We start from the raw sequence: 26380 nt of genomic DNA, 5'->3' as shown, positions 1-26380 counted from the left end.
AAAGCAGCCTCTTACCCTCCAGTGCTTTCTTGTCATAAATAGCAACTTGTACTTACAGAGGAAGAAGAAGAAACTGAGGATGCTGGGTTAGATGACTGGGAAGCTATGGCCAGTGATGAAGAGAGAGAGCAAGGTAACCGTGAGTAATATTGATAAATCCACTGATCATATATCATGTGTGTTTCTGAATCCAAAGGAATGTGTTTTCAGAAGGTCATCTTTAAGGTGATAGCTGCCTAGCATACATTGATCTAGACAGTGTGGGGTGAGTAGCCTTCCTAAAGCTCACCTACACAAAGCCTAACAGCATAAGGCAAAGATTGGCGCAGTTCCGCTCACTGTGACTAAAATGTCAGTGTTCACCTTTTGGTCATTACACTTGAATTTTATGACTAAAACACCTTACTTTGAATTTAATTTCTTACAGTTTCTTTCCTATATTCTTGAGAATGTTTGGCTCTTTGATTTTTGAGAGCCCTCCTCTTTTTTAATCTAACATTTTTAGTAAACCAAGGGTTTCACCAAATTTGTAAGTTTTTGATGTTAATATTTTTTAGTTTGCAGTTTTAATTTATTTAGTGTGTTTTTTAGCCTACAGAATTTGGTGACCAGGGAATACCTATGATTCTGTGTGTGTCTATGTCTGTGTGTTTGTGTGGCATTGAACCCAGGGCTTTGTATTCACTAGGCAGGAGTTCTACCACTGAGTTTTCTCAGTGATTCTTTGGTTCTCTCTCAAGAAGTATGGTGGCTTTTGCCTTACAAGCCAGTGTATGCTCAGATATTTTGTTTTCAAATGTGATTAGAAACTAGTTTGTAGAAGCTGTCTTGGGTTTTGTATTGAGACCAAGTGTGGTGATTATTTTGTTCAAGACTTTATTATTCTGAGAGTTTGTGTGTTTACATGTGAGCACACATAGGTATACACATTCTCTTACTTGATTATAGATTGTCTGTTTTCAGAGTTATGTTAATTTTTGCTTTACATATTTTGATTCTATGATATCAGGTGAATACAGTCTTAGATCTTTCTGATGAATTGGCCCTTCTATCATAGTTCTGCTTTTCAAGTAGTGGCTGTTATCATATTAAGTATCTCATATTCTTCTAAACTACCCTTGACTTACATGAATGTTTTCTGTCTGTAGTACTCTCCTTATACCTGTAAATGGCTTTGCCTCAGTATATTATTGCTGACATAATAAAGCATCGATTGTATGACTTATCAAAAATAGAGATGTGTTTCCTAGACTTGGAATCCAAGATCAAGCTACTGACACTGGTGGGTGGCAGGTGAGGAGGACTCCTCTCTGTTCCAGGGAGACACTTTATTGCTGACCCCTTCAGAGGGAGGAACGAGCAGTATTCTCACTTGGTGGAAGGATTGAACAGAGAGTTGAGTAAACTCTTTGCAAAAACTCCTTGAAGCATTAATCACCTCAGGAGTACAAAGCACTCATGACTTAGCTTCCCTGAGGCCCTATATCTTTGGTTTGTTTTTTGAGACAGGGTTTCCATAATAGCTCTGGCTGTCTTGGAACTTGCTTTGTAGACCAGACTGACCTTGAACTCACAGAGATCCTCCTGCCTCTGCCTTCCAGAGTGCTGGGACTAAAGACGTGCACCCCTACTTCTTAATAGCACCATGGTAGAGGGGACTCTACCGTGCACTCTTACCCTAGCAAGCACAGTTTGTCAGTCAGTTCACCTGGAGTACTCGCAGCAGTGCATTAACACCCGATGTAATTAATGAAGTACATTCTCTTTTAAGCTCCTAAGTCTATTGTGATCTTTTTCCGTTTTTCCCTTTTATAACCATCTTTGGTTTGTTGGATTTTGTTATTCTTATTAGTTCCATTCCCTAACCCCCTTGGTTTTCTTATTTCTGTTTTACACAGTTTCTGAGATAGGCTCTCATTATCCAGCACAGATGTCCTAGAACTTGCTGTGAGCCAAGGTCTTTCTGCCTCTACTTAAGTGATAGGATTTTCATTTTATTTTTTTAAGACTGGATCTCTCTAAGTTCCTAGTCTGTCCTCAAATGTGTGATCTTCCTGCCTCAACCTCTGAATGCTGGCTGAGATTATAGGAATGTGCCATCCTGACTAGCTTAATTTTTAAAAGGATGCTATTAGAGATTTTTAACTTGCACATTTCAACTAACAGTGCTTAGTGCCACCACCTTTCCAGACAACTTCGGAGTACTTGAGCATTTATCCATCTCTCAATTTGTGTATACCATTGCTTTTTTTTTCTTTCAAATTATGTTTTTTTCACCTCCATTGTTTGTTCTTCCTCCTTTTTCATATAGTAATTATTTCTCTGGACATAGAAAATTTTAACATTTTTTGCTTCATTTTTCTTTTGGCTTCAATTTTAATTTTATATCTTTTTTTCTTATTTGACACAGTGTCTCAGTATCTCTGGTTTGTCTTGAGCTATAGATACTTGAGACCCTGTGTCAAAAGAGGAGGAAACATGGCATCATTATTTTTGGAGAATTTCAGATTTGGGGATTTTTTTTAAATTAAAGGTTGTCAGTCTGCACACCAGCATTTTTAATAACAAATGCATGGACTCATTTCATTTTAGATGATGATACAGTCTGTTTGTTTCTCACCTACTATTACTTCTAGGGAACATGCTACAGGATTTTTCTGACACAGTAACAGTATTATAACGCAGTGACTGCTCACTCATACCTTCCTCTCCCTCCCTGCTCTAGTCTTTGTAGGCTTGGACTCCTAATGCTGGCTGTTAGCACTGAGGCAGCTTCAGATTTAAATGCTGCTTCCAGAATCATCAAAGAAGCACCCCAAGGGGAAAGCAGTGCTCAGCATTATCCTCAGTTGTCCATATTGTCCTGCCAGGAATCCTGGCGTAGTGATGTCACCTCGAGTCTTATGCCTGGTGGGAGTCTTCACAGGAACAGATAAATGTTTGGCATTTGTGACGTAGGAAGTTAAGGCAACTGCTGTAATTAGTATATTTTAACAATTTACCTTACTTTGTAGTCTCTGTTCTTTTGATATAAATCTATGATGTTAGCTTTCATTTATTTTAAAATCAATTTATTTTCCTCAAAGAAGGAAATACGATTCACATAGAAGTACAAGAAAAACCTGAAGAGGAGGAGGAGGAAGACGAAGAGGAAGAGGAAGAGGAAGAAGAGAGTGAAGATGAGGAAGAGGAAGGAGAAAGTGAAGGCAGTGAAGGTGATGAGGAAGATGAGAAGATGTCAGATGAGAAAGACTCAGGGAAGACATTAGATAAAAAGCCAAGCAAAGACGTTAGCTCAGATTCTGAGTATGACTCTGACGATGACGACCGAACTAAAGAAGAGCGGGCTTATGACAAAGCAAAGCGGAGAATTGAGGTATTTGTGTTCCTATTGTCTTCCCTGTCTTCCTCGGACCTAAAGGTCTGAGTCAGTGCTTCTAAGAAAGTAGTATTGCCAGGTGGTGGCTACACACACCTTTGATCTCAGCACTCAGGAGACAGAGGCAGGTGGATCTATGAGGAGGCCAGCCTGGTCTGCAGAGTGAGTTCCAGGACACCTTGGGTTACAGAGAAACCCTGTCAAAAAATTATTATGACCAGTATCTCTCCAAATTTTGTAATGTTGGACCATGATATGTTTTGACACTGGTCTAAACCAGGAACTGCCCCTTCAGGCCCTTCCCCCCCTTTTTAAACATAAGTCAAGGTGGAGCATAAAGAAGACTTGAAGCAGTACTTAATTTGTAATTCTGTTTTTGTTTTTTTTAACCCCACTTCTAGAAACGACGACTTGAACATAGTAAAAATGTAAATACAGAAAAGTTAAGAGCCCCTATCATCTGTGTGCTTGGACATGTAGACACAGGGAAAACAAAAATTCTAGACAAGGTAAGAAAATGTGTGTGTCAATATTATTTCAGAAATAAATAGTACTTTTGAAAAGCTTTCATATCACACAGCATGGCAGGTCTGTAAATCTGCCTCCATTTTCTTGTATTTCAAAGAAATTAGGAAATAGAAATTGGTAAAAGAAAATGTATTATAGATCTATTTACAAGTTATCCAAATGGGATTATGGGGCAAAAAGTGGGGTCTGCTTTTGAAACATTTGCAAAATGTCCCAGGGGTTTTGTATGATGCTATAATTCCCACCTTTTCTATCCTTGAGGACTTCCTTGTCCCTGGCCTCTTCTTTTGATAGGTATAGTGTGGGATGAAGCCTTTTGTCCTTTTCCTAGCAGGGCCAGTGTGCACAGTAAGTTTGTAAATGAATAAAGGGGACAGCTTGATAGTTGGATGGAGGAGCACAAGAGTCTCTTCTCAGGGCTTTAGTCTGGGGTCACTGTAATGCAGGCACTCTGTGTACAAAAAATGAGTTGTCGATGTCTTAGTGATTGTGCTTTTATCTTCTTCCATGCCAAATGACCAATCTCAGTTTGCTTTCTTCTCATAGCTCCGTCACACGCATGTCCAAGATGGTGAAGCAGGTGGTATTACACAGCAGATTGGTGCCACAAATGTTCCTCTTGAAGCTATTAATGAACAAACTAAGATGATTAAAAATGTAAGTTTTATTATGTTACTTGTTTTGTTGACATAAACAGTTCTCACCTCAAATTTATTTTGAAACTGGTTATTAGTGAGCATGGCTCAGGAACAAACTCAGAGGAACCAACATGGTAGCACTATTAGGAAGTTTTTATGGTCCTAAAACAAAGTTGTAGTCAATGTGCTCTTCAGATATGGTGGTGGACATACCAGGTATGAGACTCTTCTCCTTTAAAGCCTCAGTTCCTTTCTGATGGCATTCATAGCTTTGGGTAGATTCCCAAAGGCTAGTCAGGAGGATGTTCAGACCCTTCTGTCTCCACTCGGAATTAACATCTTTATTTGTTTTGCTCTAGATACCATGCCATTTTCCCCTTTCTCAAGGCTTTCATTGTTCTGAAGTTACTTCCTTCCTTATTTTACTACCGTTACCCAGGATTTTCATATTTAAAAGCTCATCTCAGGTTTGGGTACTAAGAAGGAGCTGCTGAGGTAGATTATCTTTTTTTTTGTTTTATTTTTTGTTTTTCAAGACAGGGTTTCTCTGTGTAGTTTTGGTGCCTCTCCTGGATCTCGATCTGTAGACCAGGCTGTCCTCGAACTCACAGAGTTCACATGGCTCTGCCTTCCGAGTGCTGGGATTAAAGGTGTGCACCACTGCCACCTGGTGAATATTATTAAAATACACTTTTTTTCTTATATCACTTGGGTACTTTAGATTTGCTTAAAATTAGACCAGATATATTTTTGTGTTTTTATTTATTGTGTGTCTGTGTGCAGGTGAGCACATGCCAACTTTTAGGAGTTGACTCTCCTGAGATCTGGTGATCAGACTCAGTAGTTCATCAGGCCTGCGCTGCAGATGTCTCTTAGCACTGAAACATACAGCCCCCCAGATCATTCTGTAGATACTAAGTCAGTTGTTATTTTTTTTTCCTAAGTCAGTTTTTAATAGATGATTTCGATGACTGTTCCACTCTGCATTTGTATTAATTGTTAAGTTAATCAATTTTTTTATGTATGTGTATCTGTATTTGTGTGAGTGCCCCGTAGGAGGCTAAGAGTAGGTATTGGATCCTCTGGAGCTGGTGTTGACAGATGGTTTTGAGTTGCTTGATGTGGCTGCTAGGAATCAAACTTGGATCTTCTGTAAGATAGCAAGTACATCTCCAGCCCCTACAAAACTTATTTTGATATTAAAGAGAATATTAACCATTGTGCTGTTTGACTGTTTTACGGTCATTCATTTGGACAAAGGAAATAATGATGTTTTCAAGGTTTGGGTAAATTGTTTGTAATGAAGCTTTCGTTGGTTCACTGGCCTTAAACTCTCTGCATCTTTCTCTACTATTTTCAGTTTGACAGAGAGAGTGTCCGCATCCCAGGAATGCTGATTATTGATACTCCTGGACATGAGTCCTTCAGGTAAGACCAGTCTATTGTCATCAAGGAAACTACTTACCTCAGCCTAATCATTAGGATTTAGTTAGTGACTTTGAATAGTTCTTCCAGATCTGTAGTGTCATAATCTTTTGATCATCTTTGGTTTTTAATGTTTCATGTATTTTGTTTTTTGTTGTTGTTGTTTTTGTTTTGCTTTCTTGGTTTTTATAGAAGAAAGTCTCTTACAGTTGGAAAGAACATCCCTACTGTGGAAGGCAGAGCAGTTCTTCATGAATTCCTCCAGACCCATTACAAAAGGAATATTGTTTTTACTTCACTACATTGTTGCTTGCACGCACGCATGCACACACATACACAACTTAGAGTAACTTTGGACATTAACTTATCCCGGTAGACTCAGTTTTTGTGTCTGCCAGATGTGTGTTTGCTAAGTTAAGAGAAGATGGAACTCCTCCTTAAAGCATTCATGGCTGATCTGCCTCTTGTGTGTGCTCCACATCTCCAGGATAAGCAATTGAGCTTCCAGAATAGCTGAGGAAGATTGCGTTCATACCAGCTACATCCAGACTCTATTCTTCTTGTCACCCCTCAACAGTGTGCTATTCACTGTTCACAGAGCACTCAAACTGTGCTGGTGTTCCAGTTGAGTCTCCTTCTCTGATGAGCCTGGCAGTGGACATGGTTCACATTTCCAGGCACTTTCCAGTTAAACATTCTGAAAAGTCTGAAATTCAAAATGCCCCTAATTTGAAACTTTACAGTAAGCATAATACCTGTTCTTAGAAGGTTTTGGGGTTTGGATTTTTTTCATCAGAGATGGCTGTTCTGTGTATGTAACCTAGAGGTGACACTGTGTGTATATGAGAGGATTGTATGGTTTATATTGCAAATATGATGCCATTTTATGAGACCAGATCATTGTGAATTTGGTATCTGTGAGATGGTCACCATCCCTGCAGACCCAGAGACTGCTTGTTTCTCCTGTTTGTTCAGGCTTTACAAAGAAAGGAAACATTGAAATTTATGAGAAATACTGAGAAGATTTCCACTCACCTGGCTTTTTCTTCCCTGACAGTAACCTGAGAAACAGAGGAAGCTCTCTTTGTGACATTGCCATTTTAGTTGTTGACATTATGCATGGTTTAGAGCCGCAGACAATTGAATCTATCAACCTTCTCAAATCTAAAAAATGTCCCTTCATTGTTGCACTTAATAAGGTAAGTCCTCATTTGAAAATAATGTTTTCTAAGACTTATTTTATTTTTGTTTAAAGTGTGTGTCCTTGTGTGCCTTTGTACATATGTGAATGCTGGTTTCCAAGGGTCCAGAAGAGACAGCTCCTGTGGAGCTGGAGTTACAGGTGCTGGGAACTGAACTTAGCTCCTCTTGCCAGATTGTGTGAGCTTTTAACCAGTGAGCCATCTTTACCCCATGTTCTGATTAAGACGAATGCACCTTGATTTTTTTGTGATTTTTAAAAATATTTTATGTTGTATATTTGCCCACTCATGTTTTTATCACAGAATTATTTGTAGTCAAATTAGGGACTCAGCCTACATACCCATCAGTGGACAAGTGGATAAAGAAAATATGCCAAATGTAAAAAAATGTTCAAAATATTCAGTAATTTGAATATTTAAATATTCAAAATAATCAGTAAGAATAAGGAAGAATGAACTGGGGTTGTAGCTCAATGGTGGAATGTTTGCATAACATACACAAGGCTGAGTTCAGTCAACCTCCAGGACAGCCAATCTACCAATCAATGTTAAGAATGAAAAAATAAAAAAATAAAAAATAATTTAAAAAAAAGAATGAAAAGATGTCATTTTCAGAAAAGTGGATAGAGCTAGATATTATCATGTTAGTAAGCCAGACTCATAGAAATGCTATATTTTTCTCATACAGATTCTAGATTTAACATTTTTTTTTGTTTTGTTTTGTTGTTCCTCTGTGTAGCCTTGTACCCCTCATGATCTTGAACTGCCTTTGATCCTCCTGCCTCTACTTCCACTTTAAGGAATGCCTAGCTTCCACTTTAAGCATTGCTTAGACATTGTTTTTATTTTCAGTTGGGGAAGAAAAATACTTTATTTCTGTTTTTGTCCTTGATCTATTCATTATTCAGAAGAATGTCATTTAAGATGTGAGTGTACAGGAATTTCTCCAGATACTGTGGAATTGCTCTGTGATCAGAGGACATGCACTGTAGGAGTCATTGTTACTGTCTGTTTCAGTGGGCGTCTGTGATCAGCCTTGATGTGTAATGTTTCACTTGAATATCTGGGCTGGCTGCTCAGCTGAGTGTATGTTACTCCTCCTTTCTTCTTTATTCCTACTGACACTTGTGACTGTTTGGTAAACTATTGCAGAGGGTCTTTGATGTTCCCGCTGGGCTTTTACATTTGTCTCCTTAAAGTATCTAGAAAATTGCCCAGAGAAACCAACACCAAGATACAAATGGTCACATGCCTCATGATCAAACTTATAATCATGCAAGAAGAAAGGCAAACTCTAAGTCACATTCAAGTATAAAAAAAGTTTTGCCTGGCGTTGGTGGCTCACGCCTTTAATCCCAGCACTCGGGAGGCAGAGCCAGGAGGATCTCTGTGAGTTCGAGGCCAGCCTGGGCTACCAAGTGAGCTCTAGGAAAGGTGCAAAGCTACACAGAGAAACCCTGTCTCGAAAAACCAAAAAAAAAAAAAAAGTTTTTCCTTCTTTGGTTCCTTTCTGCTTCTATCTCTTTTTGTTCCTCTGTATGCATGTCTTTTGGTTTTTCGAGACAGGGTTTCTCTGTGTAGTTTTGCGCCTTTCCTGGAACTCACTCTATAGACCAGGCTGACCTCGAACTCACAGAGATCCCCGCCTGATTCTGCCTCCTAAGTGCTGGGATTAAAGGCGTGCACCACCACCGCCCGGCATTGTATGCATGTCTTTATGTTGCTTACTTTTCAGACTTTTTCCTTTTTAGGATTTTTTCAGTGTGATTACATAGTAGCTTAGTTTTTTTTTTTTTAATCATACTTGAGTTTTCTTGAATTTATTATGTTAAATGTATAGTCTTCCTCTAATCTTTATAATTTTGGTGATTATTCAGCTATTCTCTACTAAATTTTCTTGTACTGTTTCTTTAGCTATTTGGTATAATTCTAGTACAATCCTGATATTCCAGCTACTTTTCTCAATCTTGTCACATGGCAAGCCAACTAAAGTGGTGGAGTATTCCCCCCCCCCCCATCGTATTTTCCTGTGTGCTTTTTCTAGTTTTTAATGCTCTGTCTTCAAGATCACTAATCTTTTTTTTTTTTTCTGGTAAGATTGGGTTTTAAGTTCATCCTCTGACTTTCTTTTCAGCTCTACAAATATTAGGGGTCTCTCTCTCTCTCTCTCTCTCTCTCTCTCTCTCTCTCTCTGCCTTTTTCAAGGTTAGAACTTTATGTTGTTTATTTTTTAAAATTATTTTAAAGATCTCAAGCAGTAATTTGATCTTGTTGATCATCTCAGGTCTTTCCCTCCTAACTGGGTTTTCTCTAGTAACAGATAAATCTGCCTCTTTAGATTGTCAGCATAGGCCAAGCTCAAATGTCACACATTGTCATTGTTTGGTGATTAATTCTCTCTTATTCTCACCACTCATGGAGGAAGATACTGATTATAAAAAATTAATATCTTTACATTGATGCATAATTTCTTAGATTTATGGTTCAGTACATTTTGACACATTTGCAATTAGTACTTCAGTCACATGAAACATCCCACAGGTTAGCAACTAAGGGAAAATAAATTCTCTTACTATTAATTAATCATGCTTATTCCTAGTTTGAGCAATAAAGCAATTGTTATATAATCTTCCTGACAGTGGCACTTGCTATAATTAGTCCTTGTTCCTATCTGCTGATTTACCAACTCATTTTGAACTTTGAAAACAGTACATGTTAATGTTCACAGGATAATTCTAGAACCTTCCATTTTGCAAAGAACAATTTTCCATGAACTCACTGGAGGCTAAAATGGACAACATACCACCTCAGCAGTTTCTCATTCAAGAGGTTCAGTTGCAGCCTCTAAAGGGGTCTTTTGTACAATAAAATGTCCGAGTACTTTACACTGTGTGTGTGTGTGTGTGAGAGAGAGAGAGAGAGAGAGAGAGAGAGAGAGAGAGAGAGAGAGAGAGAGAGAGAGAGAGAGAGAGGGAGGAGAGAGAAAGAGAGACAGAGACAGAGAGAAATTGAAAGAGAGAGAGGGAAAGAGGAGGGAGAGAGAGAGAAACATGAGGAATTTTCTGGAGCTTACACCCTTTAATGTTATAGATTTTAAAGTGTTTCTGATAAATGTTTCCAGATTGACAGGTTGTATGACTGGAAGAAGAGCCCTGATTCGGATGTGGCTGTTACTTTAAAAAAGCAGAAGAAGAATACGAAGGATGAATTTGAGGAGCGTGCAAAGGCCATTATTGTAGAGTTTGCACAGCAGGTAGGAGAATTTCTTTCTGAAGAACCTATCAGAACATTTGTTGTTGTTTTATCTATTTAGTGAGGTCTCCATTTTCATTAATACAGATCTGTTTTCCTGTCAGCTGGATATTTTTGTTGTTCTTTCATTTTGCTGTTTTGTTGATGTTGTTACTGCTGTTTTGGTGTCTTCTGAGATGGGGTTTTGCTGTTTCCAGGCTGATACAAAACTCCAGGGTTCCTGACCTTCCTCTCCTCTGCCTTCTGTATAACTGGGTAGTGAGTGTATAATGTTGTGCTCACTTCCTTTTTAACATCAGAAATATTTCAACTGAACTGGCTATACAATTATTTCTAGATTGTGTTTGTTCAGGGTTTTGGGGTTGTTTTAGTGATGGGCACTTAGCACTGACCTAGAGTACCTCAACTCTCTGGGTCACTGGAGTTTCAGAATGATCAGTCATTGGTTCCTCTGCCTTCTGTTTGGCCATCTGTGTGCCACTTCTCACATTGTTTTTGTACTGATTTTTGCTTCTAGGGTTTGAATGCTGCTTTGTTTTATGAGAATAAAGATCCCCGTACTTTTGTGTCCTTGGTACCTACCTCTGCACATACTGGTGATGGCATGGGAAGTCTCATCTACCTTCTTGTGGAATTAACTCAAACCATGTTGAGCAAGAGGCTTGCACACTGTGAAGAGCTGAGAGCACAAGTCATGGAGGTAATCATCAGGCTTCCTTCCTTGCCCTACACCCTTTAATAGTTCCTTGGGTAGTGGATATGTGCTGCTTTTATACTTATGTATGTTTTGTTTCCTTTGAAAACATGTCTGTTAGGTTAAAGCTCTCCCAGGAATGGGCACCACAATAGATGTTATATTGATCAATGGACGTTTGAAAGAAGGGGATACAATCATTGTCCCTGGAGTAGAAGGGCCCATTGTCACTCAGATTCGAGGCCTCCTTTTACCTCCTCCTATGAAGGAATTACGTGTGAAGGTAAGCCAAGATGGTGAGCATGGACATGGGGACTTCACAATGTTTGTTTATGCTGATGCCGTTCTCTTTGAGGGCAGTTTGGCTTAATGCAACACACATTTGTCCCTGTCCTTGCTTTATTACAGAAGTGTACATGGGTGACAGGATCTGTTTATCAGGCTAGGACTTTCCTAAGGATAGACAGCCTTGGGTGCAACATGAATAGTATTGAATAACAGAATTTCAGGAGGCAACCAGATCAAATAGCATTGTTGGATCCAGAAGCTTGCTATGTGATTTTTCCTGATTATAGCCTTGGCCTTTGTCCTAATAGTTAACCATAACAGTGTGTTCCTGATAGTAAACCACAGCCTTGTTTTTTTTGTTTTTTTGTTTTGTTTTTTAATAGTATCAATTTCTGGGCTTGTCTGGCTGCAGATGTATCTGTGCATGGTATAGAAGTGGAGTCATATTGCTCGCTGTTGCACCTGGCCCTTCTGAACTGAAAAATAATTTCAGATTGATTTTCCACTGAGTGACTTTGTTATGCTGTCCATTCTTCTGGGCGTGGAATGTGTGCGCTTCCATGCTGTGCCATGGACTTCCTTTCTGTTCCTTCTGCTGAGCTTGTGCCCGTTTTCCCCAGGGTGTGTGGGCCCAGCTCACTGTTGCCTCAGCACGAGTGACCAGTCACACTCTTCATTGCAGCTCTTCACTCTTCCACATCTGTGCCTGCTTTGTGACACCATCGCTTTCAAACTTTGCTGTTGGATTACATTTACCTCTGTCAGTATAGACACTGCTTTGTGTTTATGAACTGTTTATCCCCTTCCCTTTCAATGTCCCGCGTTTCACAGCTTTCACAGTTCAGAATAGTTGTGTTTTTACTTTTTATGTGTATAGCACTATCTTTTATTCTGATTTGTCTTTTCTGTGTTATTTTGAGAAACAAATACTTAAGTTGAATCAATTGAGTATGTTGTAGGTTTTTCTTATATAGAGTATGAGAACACTTCTCCTTCCAAGGTCACAAAATACAGTAGTGCTGCCACCATTCAGATAAATTCAATGAAAACTATTTTTGTCTCTAGAACCAGTATGAAAAGCATAAAGAAGTGGAAGCAGCTCAAGGAGTGAAGATTCTTGGGAAAGACCTTGAGAAAACACTTGCTGGTCTACCTCTCCTAGTGGCTTACAAGGATGATGAAGTCCCAGTTCTCAAAGTAAGTTCATTGATTGTGATACCTTTTTTTTTTCTCCAATGCTATTTGGACTACCCAGTTCCCCTCCCAGTGGCCTAGACTAACTTTGAATTCACGATCTTCCTGCTTCAGCCTTAACATCTATTTTTTTATTCACTATATTTTTATTTTAATTATAATATAATTAATCCCTTTTTACTTCCTTCCCTCCAGCTCCTCCTATATAGTTCTCCCCCTTCATTCTCCCAAATTGATGACCTCTTTTTGTTTTACACACACACACACACCTTCTGAATTCACTTAATGGTGTGTGTGTGTGTGTGTGTGTGTGTGTGTGTTTGTGCGTGTATGATTTGTATTGCATAACCAATTTGGTATTTGTCCGTGCCTTCTATCAGCAGTCATTAGTTGTCTGTAGTTCATTGTCTAGGAGTAGGACCCCTGAGATTGCCCCCTTTCTTGTTACCAAGTCTATTGGTTATTGGGATTGTTCAGGTCTTATTTAGGCAGCCATACTGTTGAGCTATAATGGATGTACCTTCCCTGTTATTTATAGGAGATGCAGTTTCATGGCAAACTTCCTGGTCCTCTGGCTCTTACAGTCTTTCCACTCCCTCTTCCATGATGTTCCCACAGCTTGGGTTCAGAAGTTACGTATCTGTTGCAACTGGGCTCCCCATGATCCATTGATCTCTGAAGTATGACTGATTGTGCTTTTCTAATGGCTTCTGTTTGCTATAAAGAGAAGCTTCTTTGATGCAGGGTGAGAGCTACACTTACCTTTGACTCTAAGGATAACCTTTAGAATGCTGTTAGGAATCATGTAGGGTAGTCAGCTAGGTTTCCAGGACCAAGCATGAGTTTCCTACTGTTGAGTGGACCTTAAGCCCCTAGACCGCTTTTTTACCACCAACATATGAATGCCATTATTGGAAACTTTTAGGGACATCTTGTTAGGCTGGTTATTGTTGTGGTTCATAGGCATCAGTGCTAGACAGGAGTTTTGGTTGCTTCCTTGGCAGCTTGCATAGCACCTTGTGGTATAATGGAAGCTAGATCTCAGGGAGGCTTTCTGGATAGACCCAGCTCGACTTTTCAAATCCTGTGTCTTAAGTGTGTGTCACCTTCAGCAATAGGGTCTCCCCTTTAGCCTCTGGGAGACAGCCAAGGTCAAAAGCAAGAGCCTGTACTGTTTGGGGAGTCTCTGTACTGTCTTGACCAACAACTCATGCCTGGGACTCCAATTTCTGTTAGTCTATTGCTCTTATGGAGAGCATTGTCAGCCCATGGGGCATAATTTCATGTGTGCACATACATACATATTCGTGTGGTATTATTGTTTGGGTCCTGTTTAGGCAGCCATACTGTTGAGATAGCATGGACATAATAACTTCTCTATTATACTGTTGAAGTATCAAGAGCATGACCTGATTCTACCACTGAAGTGGCCTACAGGCTTGTAGGAGCGATAGTTTATTGATTAAAAGCACTTTACTCTTGCAGAGGACACAGGTTTGATTTCCAGCACTCATGTGATGGCTCACAACCATCTATAACTCTAGTTCCAGGATATCTGACACCTCTTCTGACCTCCATGGGCACCAGGCATGCATGTGGTATACATACATACATGCAGGCAAAGCATTCATACTCATAAATACACCTAATTTTTTAATAAGGGGTATGTGGGTGTGTGTATACTTACATGTATTGTATATAATTTTAGGTCAATATAAAATATCCCTTAAGGCTTTATCAAACATCCTCTTGTTCTTTCCTCTGTATTGACCTCCCTCCCCTTTCCTTAATTACAGCCTTCTCATATTAACCATAAGCTGCTATTCTCCTTAACCTCTGAGTTTTGTTGTGTCTCAGTAGGACATACGTTAGGGATGCTCACTACAGTGAGTACCTTGTAAAGGATAACGTCTTCTCTTTTTCACAAAATTGGTTGCTTTCTAATTATTTATACTATCATATGAATTTGCATACATTTCTATGCCTGATACTAAATGTGCATTTTATCCTAATAAAAAAATAAGCCAATGATTTGTGGTGCTCAGTTAGTATGCTTGCACACATGAAGCCCTGTGTTGGATCTCAGCACTGCATAAAAACTGGCAGAGTGGTGCATTAATGATCCAGCACCTGGCAGGTGGAGGACGTTAGATTAGAAGCTCACGGCTATCATTAGTTGCACCAGTAGTTCAAGGTGACCCTGGACTTCATAAAATCCTGTTTCAAAAATGGGGGTTGGGGAACAAAAGTTCTTTAAAAATAAAGTGGGCTGAAGAGATGGCACAGCAGTTAGGAGCATATTGACTGGATCTGAGAACCCATCTGGAAGCTCTAGGGGGATCCACTGCCTCTAGCCTTGAAGGGAACCAGCACTTACATGTATGTATCCACACACATGTGTACATACATTGTTTTTTTTTTTTTTTTTTTTTTTTTTTTGGTTTTTTCGAGACAGGGTTTCTCTGTGTAGCTTTGCGCCTTTCCTGGAGCTCACTTGGTAGCCCAGGCTGGCCTCGAACTCACAGAGATCCGCCTGGCTCTGCCTCCCGAGTGCTGGGATTAAAGGCGTGCGCCACCACCGCCCGGCCCATTGTTTTCTTTTTTTTTTTTTTTTTTTTTTTTTTTTTTTTTTTTTTTTTGGTTTTTTCGAGACAGGGTTTCTCTGTGTAGCTTTGCGCCTTTCCTGGAGCTCACTTGGTAGCCCAGGTTGGCCTCGAACTCACAAAGATCCGCCTGCCTCTGCCTCCCGAGTGCTGGGATTAAAGGCGTGCGCCACCACGCCCGGCCTGTTTTCTTTTTTAAAGCACATGTCAGTAGTTTTTTTGGGGTTTGGTTTTTTTGGTATGTTTGTTTCATTTTTTTGTTATAAGTCTTACTATGTAGCTCAGGCTAGCCTCAGATTGTTGTGTTGTCTAAGCTGGTCTTGAACTTACAGTTTTCTTGCTTCAACCTTCTATGTGCTGGGGATGTGCCACTGGCTGTTTTTAATTTATACGTAGAACTTAAAGGGAATCTTAATTTGGTACCAGTAGTCATTTTAAAGCCTGTTTTTATGACGGGAAGATCAGTTGGCCCATATTCAATGAAAAGTATGCTATAGTCATAGTTTATTTGCTTGCCAAGGAGAAAATAAAGCTGTTGCGAGCACATAGCTGCTAGGTACACAGGCCTGTAGGTTACCTTTAATATATAGGTAGAATCAGGTCACATCATTAGAGAATACACCAGGCCTGCTTATAGAGTGGATTTGTCTTTAGTGAGGTAATGAGTTAGGTGATTTCACAGTTGAAACAGTTGAACTTTGGGGCTGCCACTCATCTGTGTGGTTCTGAGAAAGGATGACAGTCTTCCTGGCCATCTGCTTTCTTTATTAAGTGCTGTTGAGATTTAACACACTTCCTATTTTAGTCAGCTTAAGGCTGAGGGATGAAATGGGTTAGGATAGGGCTAGGTTGTGGTCATATAATCTCTCTTCTAGAACAGACTGCCATGCCTTAATACCATGTTTCAGGTGATTCATTAATCAGAAGGAAACAGTTTGATTCTGGGCTGCTGAAGATAGTTATATGCTTTGTCATGTTTGATTTCTTTTCAAGGATGAATTGATCCATGAGTTAAAGCAGACACTAAATGCTATCAAATTAGAAGAAAAAGGAGTTTATGTCCAGGCGTCTACACTAGGCTCTTTAGAAGCTCTTCTTGAATTTCTGAAAACATCAGAGGTGCCAGTAAGTAACTACCCAGCTTTGTAAGCATGTGGTAGTCATGCTGTGTTGTTACCATTACCTGCTGCATGCAGGTAAACCTGGAAACTCTCCTTTCACAGTATGCGGGAATTAACATTGGCCCAGTCCATAAGAAAGACGTTATGAAGGCTTCAGTGATGTTGGAACATGATCCGCAGTAAGTATTCTTGCTTCTGATTGTCTTCAGGGTGTTTGGTGTGACTTACTACTTCTCACTCACTGAGTGATCATTGATGTTTCCATATTTCAGGTATGCAGTGATTCTGGCCTTTGATGTAAGAATCGAACGGGATGCGCAAGAGATGGCTGATAGTTTGGGAGTTAGAATCTTTAGTGCAGAAATTATTTATCATTTATTTGATGCCTTTACAAAATACAGACAAGACTACAAGAAACAGAAACAGGAAGAATTTAAGTAAGTTATTGTCTTTGTTTACTTTGAATCTTTGGTAATGCAGCTGGTGGAGGATTTCTAAATACTGACAAGGAATGCAGACAACAAAAGAATGGCATTTGTTTATGTTCCAGATACTGCATCCTGCATCCTGAAGTGGTGTGTCGAGGGCAAATACTCCTCTGTGTGTGTGTGTGCTCAGATCTTCTCTGGGGCCTTTCAGTTTATTAATTGAATTATTAATTGAAAATTAATAAACTGTGTAAACTAGGAAATACGCCAAAAGATTCTAAGGGAGACAAGGCCATTCCTCTGAGGACCTTCCAAGTTGGTTGTATCCATACTTCCTGAGGAGTTTGCAAGGCCATAGCTAGGCTTCCTCCTTCCGGGCCTTTCAGGGTATCTGTCATTGAGAGGCGTTCAGTAAGTGTGCATGAAGCAGTTGCAGAGAATTGGCTGTGACTGGGGCAGGCATCTCCTCTGGGCCTCTTATTGGAAGTAACAGTCTGAAGCAGAATGAGTAGTCACGAGTTTGGGGTGTGCACAGGCAGAACAGCACTTAAGATAACCAAGCCACACTGGCAGAGTATATTTCAGAGAACATGGCAGTTAGAAAGTTGGAGAAGTAAGAGGGTCCTCATGTTACAGGAATAACCTCATAGGTCATGGGAAAGATTGAGTTTTGGGTTTAATTATTTTTCCTTCCAAGTTCATGATCCCATTGGGGGTTACTCTCTAGTTACAGGGACCTGGGTGGTTAGGGAGCTGGTAGCAGGTGCTTTGCCAGGAGGCTTCTATTGTCTAGGAAAGAGAGTACCAGGGTTGCCTAGTGGACAGTAGCTCAGGACTGAAATTGGCTGAATATGCTTGCAAAATGTGATTGACAAGGAAAGTAACCTCTTTTTGGAAAACACTTGGAATATGGTGGAAAAAATCATATATAGATGGTTGACTACACACTGTAGACTACTGTTTTAACAAATCAGCAGAAGTTATGCCCATGTTCTAAACTCCAGGATATGACTGGCAAAAATGTTCATCTTCATGTGTAGGTTCCATCCTTCAGTTTGAGCACAAAATGTTTCTTGATGTAGCTTTGAGAGAAAATGGGCTTTTCTCAACAGCTGCAGAAAGTGCGTTCATTCGTCTAACAAACCTCATGTTCATCTATATTTGCTTTTTTAATGATTTTGTGAGCTTGAGATTTTTTGATTTCTCTTTACTTCCAGGCACATAGCAGTATTTCCCTGCAAGATGAAAATCCTCCCTCAGTACATTTTCAATTCTCGAGATCCAATAGTAATAGGGGTCACTGTGGAGGCTGGTCAAGTCAAACAAGGAACACCTATGTGCGTTCCAAGCAAAAATGTAAGTTCCCAGTCTACATCAATGTTCTTATCCTAACAGGGGGAAAAAAAAAGGAACAGAATTTTCAAAGTGTCCAATCTTCTGTAAGTATGTTTACTCTGAGCCCTGGCTCTCAGTATCTTCCCCTAGGTACCTTGACTTAAGTAATGCCTTATTTGCAATCATCATTCATCTCATGTGTCTGCTTATGCCATTCCTAGGCCTGGCTTGGACAGATTCATGTTGGAATCGAAGTTGAGAGTACCCCTTTGTAAAGAGTCTAGTTCAAATGTGTTATGGATTTTACTTAGATTTGTCTGTTCCTTCCTCACTAGATAAGACTTACTGAAAAGCAATACACAAGGGGGGCCCCAACACTTGCACTGTGCAGGTCTTGGTGACTTTTATCCCAGTGGACTTGGTTATGGTATTCATTTCAATATTTGCTTGAGTTATGTAAATGGCTACAAACTTGTATTCTCTTTCTACTCCCCAGTTTTACTACAGAGCTCTCACTGGCCTTAGGAGGATGTGGTAGTTACTCATTATGCTTAGCGTGCCCGGTTTGGACAATGGGCACTGGTCATGGTGTTACCTATTGTCGACACATGGCCTCTAAAGTCTTCATTTTGGGATAGTGATATGTTTTCTATGCTCATCGAGTATTCTGCCTGCCTAGGTGGCAATATACTTGCAGGTGGCTCTGTAAATCAAATGCTTTTCCACTTATAGCCTTCCACCTTTGTTCAGAGCTTATTTTCCAACTGCACGACCACCTTTCTGACTTGATTTATGACTTGGTGTATGCTGTTCCCCTTCTATCCCAACCAAGAGTTTGTAGCAGGACCACAAAAAAATGACACTGGATCATGAGACTTGTAAATTTTCAGAGCATGAAGGATTATTCTGGTTTTGCTGCCATCTCATGAGGCGCAGGGTAGATGGGGGTTGCTGAGTTCTACTGTGGAGACTGTTGGGTTATATTGAAAGTTCAGCTGTCCGTGGGGCCTATGGAGAGCCTGAATCTGACACTCATCTTTCTGTTTTTGTAGTTTGTTGACATTGGGATAGTAACAAGTATTGAAATAAACCACAGGCAGGTGGATGTTGCAAAAAAAGGACAAGAAGTCTGTGTCAAAATAGAACCCATCCCTGGGGAATCTCCCAAAATGTTTGGGAGACATTTTGAAGCTACGGACATTCTTGTGAGCAAGGTAAGTATTTTAGCAAAACTGTCATATCTTCAGACTGAAATTTTGGTCCCTTTTCTCTACCTGTGGATTTGGGAACATCAGGCGGTACTTCTGAGAGGGTAGTGCAACTGACAATTCCAGGGACCCCAGAGCCACAGCTCACAGATGTGGGTTCTGCCTCCTGAAGCAGGCTGCAAAGCACTGCTTCTTTTTTGCTTATGCAACATCTGGGGCCAGTGGCTTTCATTGGCATACCTTACCCTTTGGCTCACCCTGTTTGTGCCTGGGCTATTGCAGATCAGCCGGCAGTCCATCGATGCACTCAAAGACTGGTTCAGAGACGAAATGCAGAAGAGTGATTGGCAGCTTATTGTGGAGCTGAAGAAAGTATTTGAAATCATCTAATTTTCCCACATGGGACAGAATTTGGAGTAAAGTAATATTATGCTGTGATGTTACCAATGGAACAGACGTACTTGGATGCTGATGGACTTAGGTGTATAAAATGTTTTCCATGAGAAACCAAGCAACTTACACTGGTTTGACAGTGGTCAGTTCCCCGCCTCACAGTCCAGTGTGCCTGCACTCACCCCCCTCAAGACTTGGCTGCTGTTTTAAAGTTTGCCCTTCCTCAAATTTGGATTTTTATTACAAATCTAAATCTCTTTCAATTTTATACTGATTAAATCAGTCCTGCAGTATTTGATTAACCAAGCTTCTACAGATTTTGTGATTCTTGGGACTTTTTTGATGTAAGAAATATCTTTATGGGTATTCTTTCCACAGTGACGTCCCCTACCCCCATCCTCAGCACATGCCCTTAGAATTTTTTAGATTTAGGCAGTCTGCTGTTTCCTTATCTGTTTGTGTGTGCAACCATGGTATAAAGAATAGCTGGCTGCCTTTTACTCCTTGTATGAGTCATGAGAGATCATTGTAGTCATCACAATTCCAAACTGCCAATAAAGACAAGACACTGCAGCCCAGTAAGCTAGGCTTCCATGTTAGTGTAGTGCACACCCTCAGCACGTGCTGACATGCCCTAGGAGGGGCAGCTTCTGTAAGTTAATTTTGGTCTATTTTGTTTTAGTACATTCCATTGTTCTTCTGCATTGTTAGCCCTCACAAGTGGTTTATTCGCAACACTCTCATGACTATACCTAAATGTGTTTATTCCTGAGGAATGGGGGTCTAAATGATCCTCCAACATCCTTTCAAGAAACCTGTTGTAAGAAAACTTGAGTGTTGGAGATATTCACTACAGTGGAATTTCAGGTGTTATGACAAGCGTACATGGAAGAGAGGTTATGCATGTTTGAAAAACTTCAGGACATAATGTATCTGGACTTGTGTCTGTGGAAATCAGGAATAAATTCCAGGCCAGGATTTTATTAGTTTTCCTGGTTCAAAGAACTACTAAAATCCTGGCTGGGGTGGCTCAGCAATGTCAAAACTTTTGCACACAGCCTGCAGCAGGCTGGCCTGGAGGTTTTTCAGCCTTTTAAGTATAACAAATTGTTGCTAGTTCCTAGAGCTGAGTTTTTTTTTGTTGTTATTTTGTTTTTAAGGATTCACAAAAAAAAAGCCTGTACAAAATATACATACAGTTCTTTATTAAACAACTGTAAACACTTCACTGTAAAAATCCATAAAACTTTATAAACAAATGTTTTGTAAATAGAATCTATGCTACAAGTAAAAGAATTAACACAATTATTTACATGCAATACTGACAAATTTGGCACTTTTTGAAAAGAAATGTACAAAACACTTGCTTAAAAAGAAATTTAAAATTATAAAAACTCAGCATCACTATCATGCACTTTGCAAATACCTCACAAGCACTGCTGGCACAGCTAGCAGAGAGCACCAGGCTCTCTGGAACGTTTAGGTAACTTTCAGTGTGCTTCCATAAGTCTGTTGTAAAACCACCTGAACATTGTCAAGAATAAAGTCAAACGCCATGTTCCAAACTGACTCCACCGACTGCTGCATCAGCCTGGAGGGGAGGAAGATGACCACCATTAAAAAGGTAACTCCAACACATATTCCTTTTTCCTTCAGACCTAGCTTCATGCTTGCTGGGTTTTTTTTGGGTTTTTTTAAATTATTTTAAATTTTGTACTGGACAGGGTGACTCTCAATCTCAGTAATGAGAGAAGAAAGCTACTGAATAAAAGTCAAGATAATAAATCTGGTTTTGGATTAAAAAAAACAAACCTAGTTACTCATGACTATTGTGTATAACCTTGGGAGTGGTTGTTATATTTTTAACTTACTACCCTGTCAACATGTGCCATTTTCTTCTATAGTAGGGACTGGAAATTTTAAAAAAAATTAACCCAGAAAGCTCAAAAAAACCTTTTAACAAATTACCTTTTCATGTATTTTATAACTAGATCTAATTTTTCCAAATCTTTTTCCTCTATAAGGTCAGTGCAGTATTTCACAACTTGCAGGATGTCTTCTTCCATTGGATCTAGAAAAGTGGAAAACCTCAAATGAGGACCCCAATGTAGTTTTTAGCGAAAATCAGAAATCTGCAGTTAACTCTTAACCCCCTCCCCCCACCCCAATTTACAGCTATCAAAGCAAGTCTTACAACTTTGGTGAGAACACATTAGCGTTAGGAAAGTGAGCTAAAGCTGTTGTGATTGGTTCATGTTCCTGAATCACAGAACTATAATATTCAGCTACTAGATGGGCCACACCAACCTGAGATAGTAGTTATCCATTCTTTGAGCAGGGTCTTCACATCACCGAACTCAACAGCTCCAGCTAAGTTAGGTGCTGTTGGTCTAACACAGCTGGATTGGTTGAGCTGCAAACTAGAGGGGTTCTGTACACCAGACGTGGAAGCAGAGAGTTCTTCCTGTTGAAAGAAACATCGAAAAATGCTGTATTTACACAGTGTCAAGTACATCAAACTCTAATAAATGTCCATCAGTATTTTTTCCAGTTACCAGGGGTCTCTCAGCAGCCGTTCCTTCATGTTTTATAAAACCGTCCATTAACTTCTGGGGGCTCCCATAGGCTCCTGGCAGAGTTTTTGCAGGACTGCTAAGCAGCTTATTTTTCAAAGGGCTCTGAACCTTTCTGGGAGAAGCAATGGGGTTCTTCTTCTTGTTTCTCTTGTCTTTCACTGCTGGTGGCTTTAGCTGAAGTAAAGGATTCTTCGGCACTAAAAAAAACCAACAGGTATGATATCCTCACAATGAGTCTAGACAATTCATGGTTCTCTGTCCTTACAATACAATCAACTAAGAGGCCAGAAAGGCAGTGACTGAAGGCTAGGCTCTAGAATTCCTTCCAGCCCAGCTATACAACTTAGTACGCTGACCTTGGATGTGCTGTGTATGTGCAATGGAGTGGTTCTAAAGATGAATTTTTCTTAGTCCTCAGGCTTAAATGTGGTTTCATGACTCATGCCCAGAAGTTGAGATTTCATGTTTTGAATCAACATTCTTTCAAATCTACCTCTCTCAAAGGACAAGTAGCTTGACATGTCTAAAATGTGAAGAGTCAGTTCATCAACACTAGTACTAACCAGCAAGGACTATCATCACTTCAGATTCTCCAGGATGAAGAGTTAGAACTAACGCGATGACGCCATCACTCTAGTCTTTTTTGTGACTTATCAGCTGTCTTACCAGACATACTGGCTGGCTGCTGATGACCGGTGTCCTCTCCCTGCCTTTGTCTTTGGTCATATGCTGCTTTCAGCTCCTTCTGAAGCTCAGCAGGAAGGGCAGCAAAGACATCAGGGTCCACCTGATAGGAAGAAAAGTCACACCTAAGTGAATTGGAGATAGTGGCTAAACTGTTTTAAAATCACTCTTAACAGGTCCTTAGGTCCTTTAACAGCTTAACTTCCAAAAGATCACAGAAATGAGGAATCATGTTTGTATGCTAACTTATCAAAACGAGATAGTTACAAAAATGGGAAGCCAAGAACATGTGAACACAGGGTGTGCTACTCTCCTTTGTGCATCTCCACCCTATTATGTGACATAGTGATCTTCAATGGACCAATAAAGTAGGCAAAGAATGTGTTTATTTCTTCTAGATACTTTCAGCAACCTCCCAGTTCTCTTCCCTCTGGTGCTAACTTGCCTACTCTAGGAAAGGGCCAAGTGGCCAACCAGTGCTGCAGGTGTATATATGTACCTAGGTGGTACATACAGTGCAAGCTTCTCAAGAATAGGTATAGAAAAGAGGAAAGTGAGAACTGAGCTAAAGTAGGACAGGTGAGAAAACTAGGACATTATTTTACTTGTGAAAATGCTGGAAGGGCTATGACGTTGATTCCGGTGTCACTATTAGATTCTTGAGACTCTGGTATTTGTAACAGAACTGTGCCAACAGGATGTGGCAAGACCCCTGAACTGCAGCCATTTACTGGTTCTTTCTTCTTGGTACCACGTGGCTCTCCTTGTTGAGCAGCATAAACTTGTTGTATTTGTTCCCGGAGATCAGGTGGAAGTGCTTCTAAAACAGACTGATCAATCTGTAAAATACCAAACGTGAACCTGATGCTCAGAAACGAAGATTTGAGGAACAACAAAAGTGCAGATCACCAGCCTTCAAAAAGACCCCTCCCTGCCCAAGCTATCTTGATATAGATACTGCTGTTGAAGCCTGAGGTACCAGAGTCTGAAGGTGAGTGTACTTTGGGAGCCAGTACACACAAGGACGTCCACAGAATACCTTGCAGGAAGAACTTGCCCATAGAAAGGGAATAGAAAAATTCAAAGTTACCATATACTAAAAAGGCATTACAGAATTCCTTGCTCTTTTGACCAGTCCTTCCTTCCTTGTCATCATCAAGGGAGATCTAATGCAAGCCTGAGAGCTACCCCTTTCACTAGACCCAGAAGCAGCATTTGTACCTATTTCAGCTTCTCTCCATGCAAACAGAAGCAGAAAAGGCGGTAGGATACCCATGACAAAGCATAAGGCAGACTAACTAGTAAACAAGGAGACCTGCAGAAATGGGAGGGGAATGAGTGAGAGCACTTAACAACACACACGAAGATGACTTCGTATGCCAACCTACAGACTAGAGAATACTGTTTCTATTCTTTAGCCAGTTTGGTACTTAGGACCAGAAAACATACCTGGGATGGGGATGGGACCTCTATACTTAGATTAAGTCTTGACTGTCCACTGACAGGAGAATGCAGACCATTCCATTTCCTTGAACACTCGCCTCTGTTAGTGTCAGTATTGACACTAGCTGCCAGATGTGTAGAAAAGGGTGATGACAAAGTACAGGCTCTAGAGGCAGAGGATGTTTCCAGATCCACAGCAGCCAGAAGTACTACGATTATAGAATAAAAATAAAATAGCCTCTTTAGCTCATCTGAGGAAAACACAAACAGGCCCATACCCTTCCCCCATCACTGAATTCTGTTTCTTGTGAACATCTTTTTTAGATTCATAATTTAGAATGTGTTTAACTTGTTAAAAAGAGGGGGTGATTTAAAATGGGACTGAAATGAGCATCAGCATACTGATGTCTACTCACCTTCCTTGTGTTCCTCTGCTGTGGGTTTCTTAGCTTTCTGAACTTGTAAGAGATCATGGACAGAATGTGATCTACCAGGGTAGAGGCTTGATTGAACTGATGGGCGACTTAAACATGTGGAAGGATTTGCATTAGTAGGAACCAACTGATTCACTTGAATCCCAACCTAGAACAAAAATAAAGAGAATGTTTGTAAATAAACAAAAGTGAAAATAAGAATTCAACTAAAAAATTCTTAATCTTAATCTGTTTCTAGAGTAAAGGAGTGAATGAAACTATGCAAACCATCAGCTTATTTATGAGTTATCCCACAAACCTTGTGCATGAGCTATTTAGCTTTTCTTTATCCTGAGAGTATTTGATTCTTTCCTAACATGGTAAGACATTTAAAAATAGAATATCCCAACAAGTGGATTCCAGTATTCCACAGGTTTTCTGGTACAGTATGAGGTGGAAACCACAGGACAAGCTGGGCTTGGTGACAAAGTTTATGTATCTGCTGAGTTATCTCAGGAGCCCCAGCTGAGGGTTTAAATAGGATCTGTCATTCAAATTGACAGGCTGGGTGTAGCTGAGTGGTACAACAATGTACTTATTTAATAAGGTTCAATCTCTCCCTACAATAGTAACTTTATAAAGCTAGGGCAATAGATAAGTGATAAAGGTGCTTGCCTAGCTAACCTCTCAAAACTAAGATAACCGGGCTTGATGGGAAGTTCTCTCTCCCCTTGGACAGCACACAAGAAGCTATATAGATCTGCACATATGCCTGCAATGCACCATGAAGCCCAGGCTTCACACTACAGGAAGAAAGCTTCAATGTGATACTTACCCCTCTCATATCCGATATATTTAGCTTCATCATATGAAACATGTTTAGAGTAGCCTTTCCAATTACTTTTGCACTGTCTGTTGCCTGGTCCAGAGTTACAGTCCTGTAAGTATTAGAATTACTTTCCTAAACAACGTACATTCAATAAAAGATTGCAAAAAGTTCATAAGTTTATAAAAATGAAAAATGAATGAATAGCCAGGTGGTGGTGCATGCCTTTAATACCAGTACTTGGGAGGCAGAGGCAGGTGAATATCTGAGTTTGAGGCCAGCCTAAAAGCTACAAAGAATGAATAATTGCCCTTACTATGAGCCAGTAAAACCATCCACAAGTATAGAAAATATTATATAGAACAATAAACATGTCATGGAGACTTGATCAACCAAAAGTGTTGTAATTAAAACAGACTGCATGGTAGGTAGCCAGAAAAGTTGGATTCCAAGGGAAATTTATTTTAAAAGATGATACCGAGGTACAAATAATATTCTCAGAAGAAATGAATCAACTGTTTTATTTTTAAAAATTATTTGTGGCTGAAGAAATGCCTCAATGATTAAGAACACTTACTTCTGTAAAGGACTGGAGTTCAGTTCCCAGCACCTAGATTAGTCAATTCACAATGACATGAAACTCCAGTCCCAGGGAATGTTGACACCCTCTTCTGGCCAGGCATGTGTGCATATACACACACGTACATAATTTGGGAAACACACACACACACACAAAAAAATATATTCTTA

General features: G+C 39.9%; 2 protein-coding genes across 13 annotated transcripts in view; one reads left to right on the top strand and one right to left on the bottom strand.

Annotated features, from left to right (window-relative positions):
- The window catches only part of Eif5b (eukaryotic translation initiation factor 5B), a 53598-nt gene extending 33608 nt beyond the window's left edge, over positions 1-19990 (top strand). The window contains exons 9-24 of one of the 2 annotated variants that reach the window (XM_076557442.1): positions 59-133; positions 3090-3376; positions 3781-3888; positions 4454-4564; positions 5906-5973; positions 7028-7169; positions 10294-10425; positions 10942-11124; positions 11240-11401; positions 12472-12603; positions 16197-16328; positions 16427-16503; positions 16597-16761; positions 17970-18108; positions 19140-19301; positions 19578-19990. In XM_076557442.1, coding sequence (XP_076413557.1) covers positions 59-133; positions 3090-3376; positions 3781-3888; positions 4454-4564; positions 5906-5973; positions 7028-7169; positions 10294-10425; positions 10942-11124; positions 11240-11401; positions 12472-12603; positions 16197-16328; positions 16427-16503; positions 16597-16761; positions 17970-18108; positions 19140-19301; positions 19578-19685 — 2183 coding nt within the window. In that variant the 3' untranslated portion in view covers positions 19686-19990. Of the gene's footprint in view, positions 1-58; positions 134-3086; positions 3377-3780; positions 3889-4453; positions 4565-5905; positions 5974-7027; positions 7170-10293; positions 10426-10941; positions 11125-11239; positions 11402-12471; positions 12604-16196; positions 16329-16426; positions 16504-16596; positions 16762-17969; positions 18109-19139; positions 19302-19577 lie in introns of both variants that reach the window. The other variant, XM_076557441.1, reaches the window with a different exon arrangement.
- An 879-nt stretch (positions 19991-20869) lies between these two features.
- The window catches only part of Rev1 (REV1 DNA directed polymerase), a 76792-nt gene continuing 71281 nt past the window's right edge, over positions 20870-26380 (bottom strand). For all 11 annotated transcript variants that reach the window (XM_076557433.1, XM_076557435.1, XM_076557432.1 and 8 more), the window contains 9 exons: positions 25640-25742; positions 24808-24973; positions 24398-24600; positions 23554-23787; positions 22931-23051; positions 22244-22461; positions 21996-22152; positions 21657-21759; positions 20870-21279 (listed from right to left, as the gene is read on the bottom strand). In XM_076557433.1, the coding sequence (XP_076413548.1) occupies positions 21168-21279; positions 21657-21759; positions 21996-22152; positions 22244-22461; positions 22931-23051; positions 23554-23787; positions 24398-24600; positions 24808-24973; positions 25640-25742 (1417 nt within the window). In that variant the 3' untranslated portion in view covers positions 20870-21167. The remainder of the gene's footprint in view (positions 21280-21656; positions 21760-21995; positions 22153-22243; positions 22462-22930; positions 23052-23553; positions 23788-24397; positions 24601-24807; positions 24974-25639; positions 25743-26380) is intronic.

Source organism: Peromyscus maniculatus, chromosome 21, assembly GCF_049852395.1.
Source record: "Peromyscus maniculatus bairdii isolate BWxNUB_F1_BW_parent chromosome 21, HU_Pman_BW_mat_3.1, whole genome shotgun sequence".
NCBI classification, from domain to species: Eukaryota; Metazoa; Chordata; class Mammalia; order Rodentia; family Cricetidae; genus Peromyscus; species Peromyscus maniculatus.
Note: the sequence above shows the minus strand (reverse complement) of the source record. Positions and strands in the feature narration are given on the sequence as shown.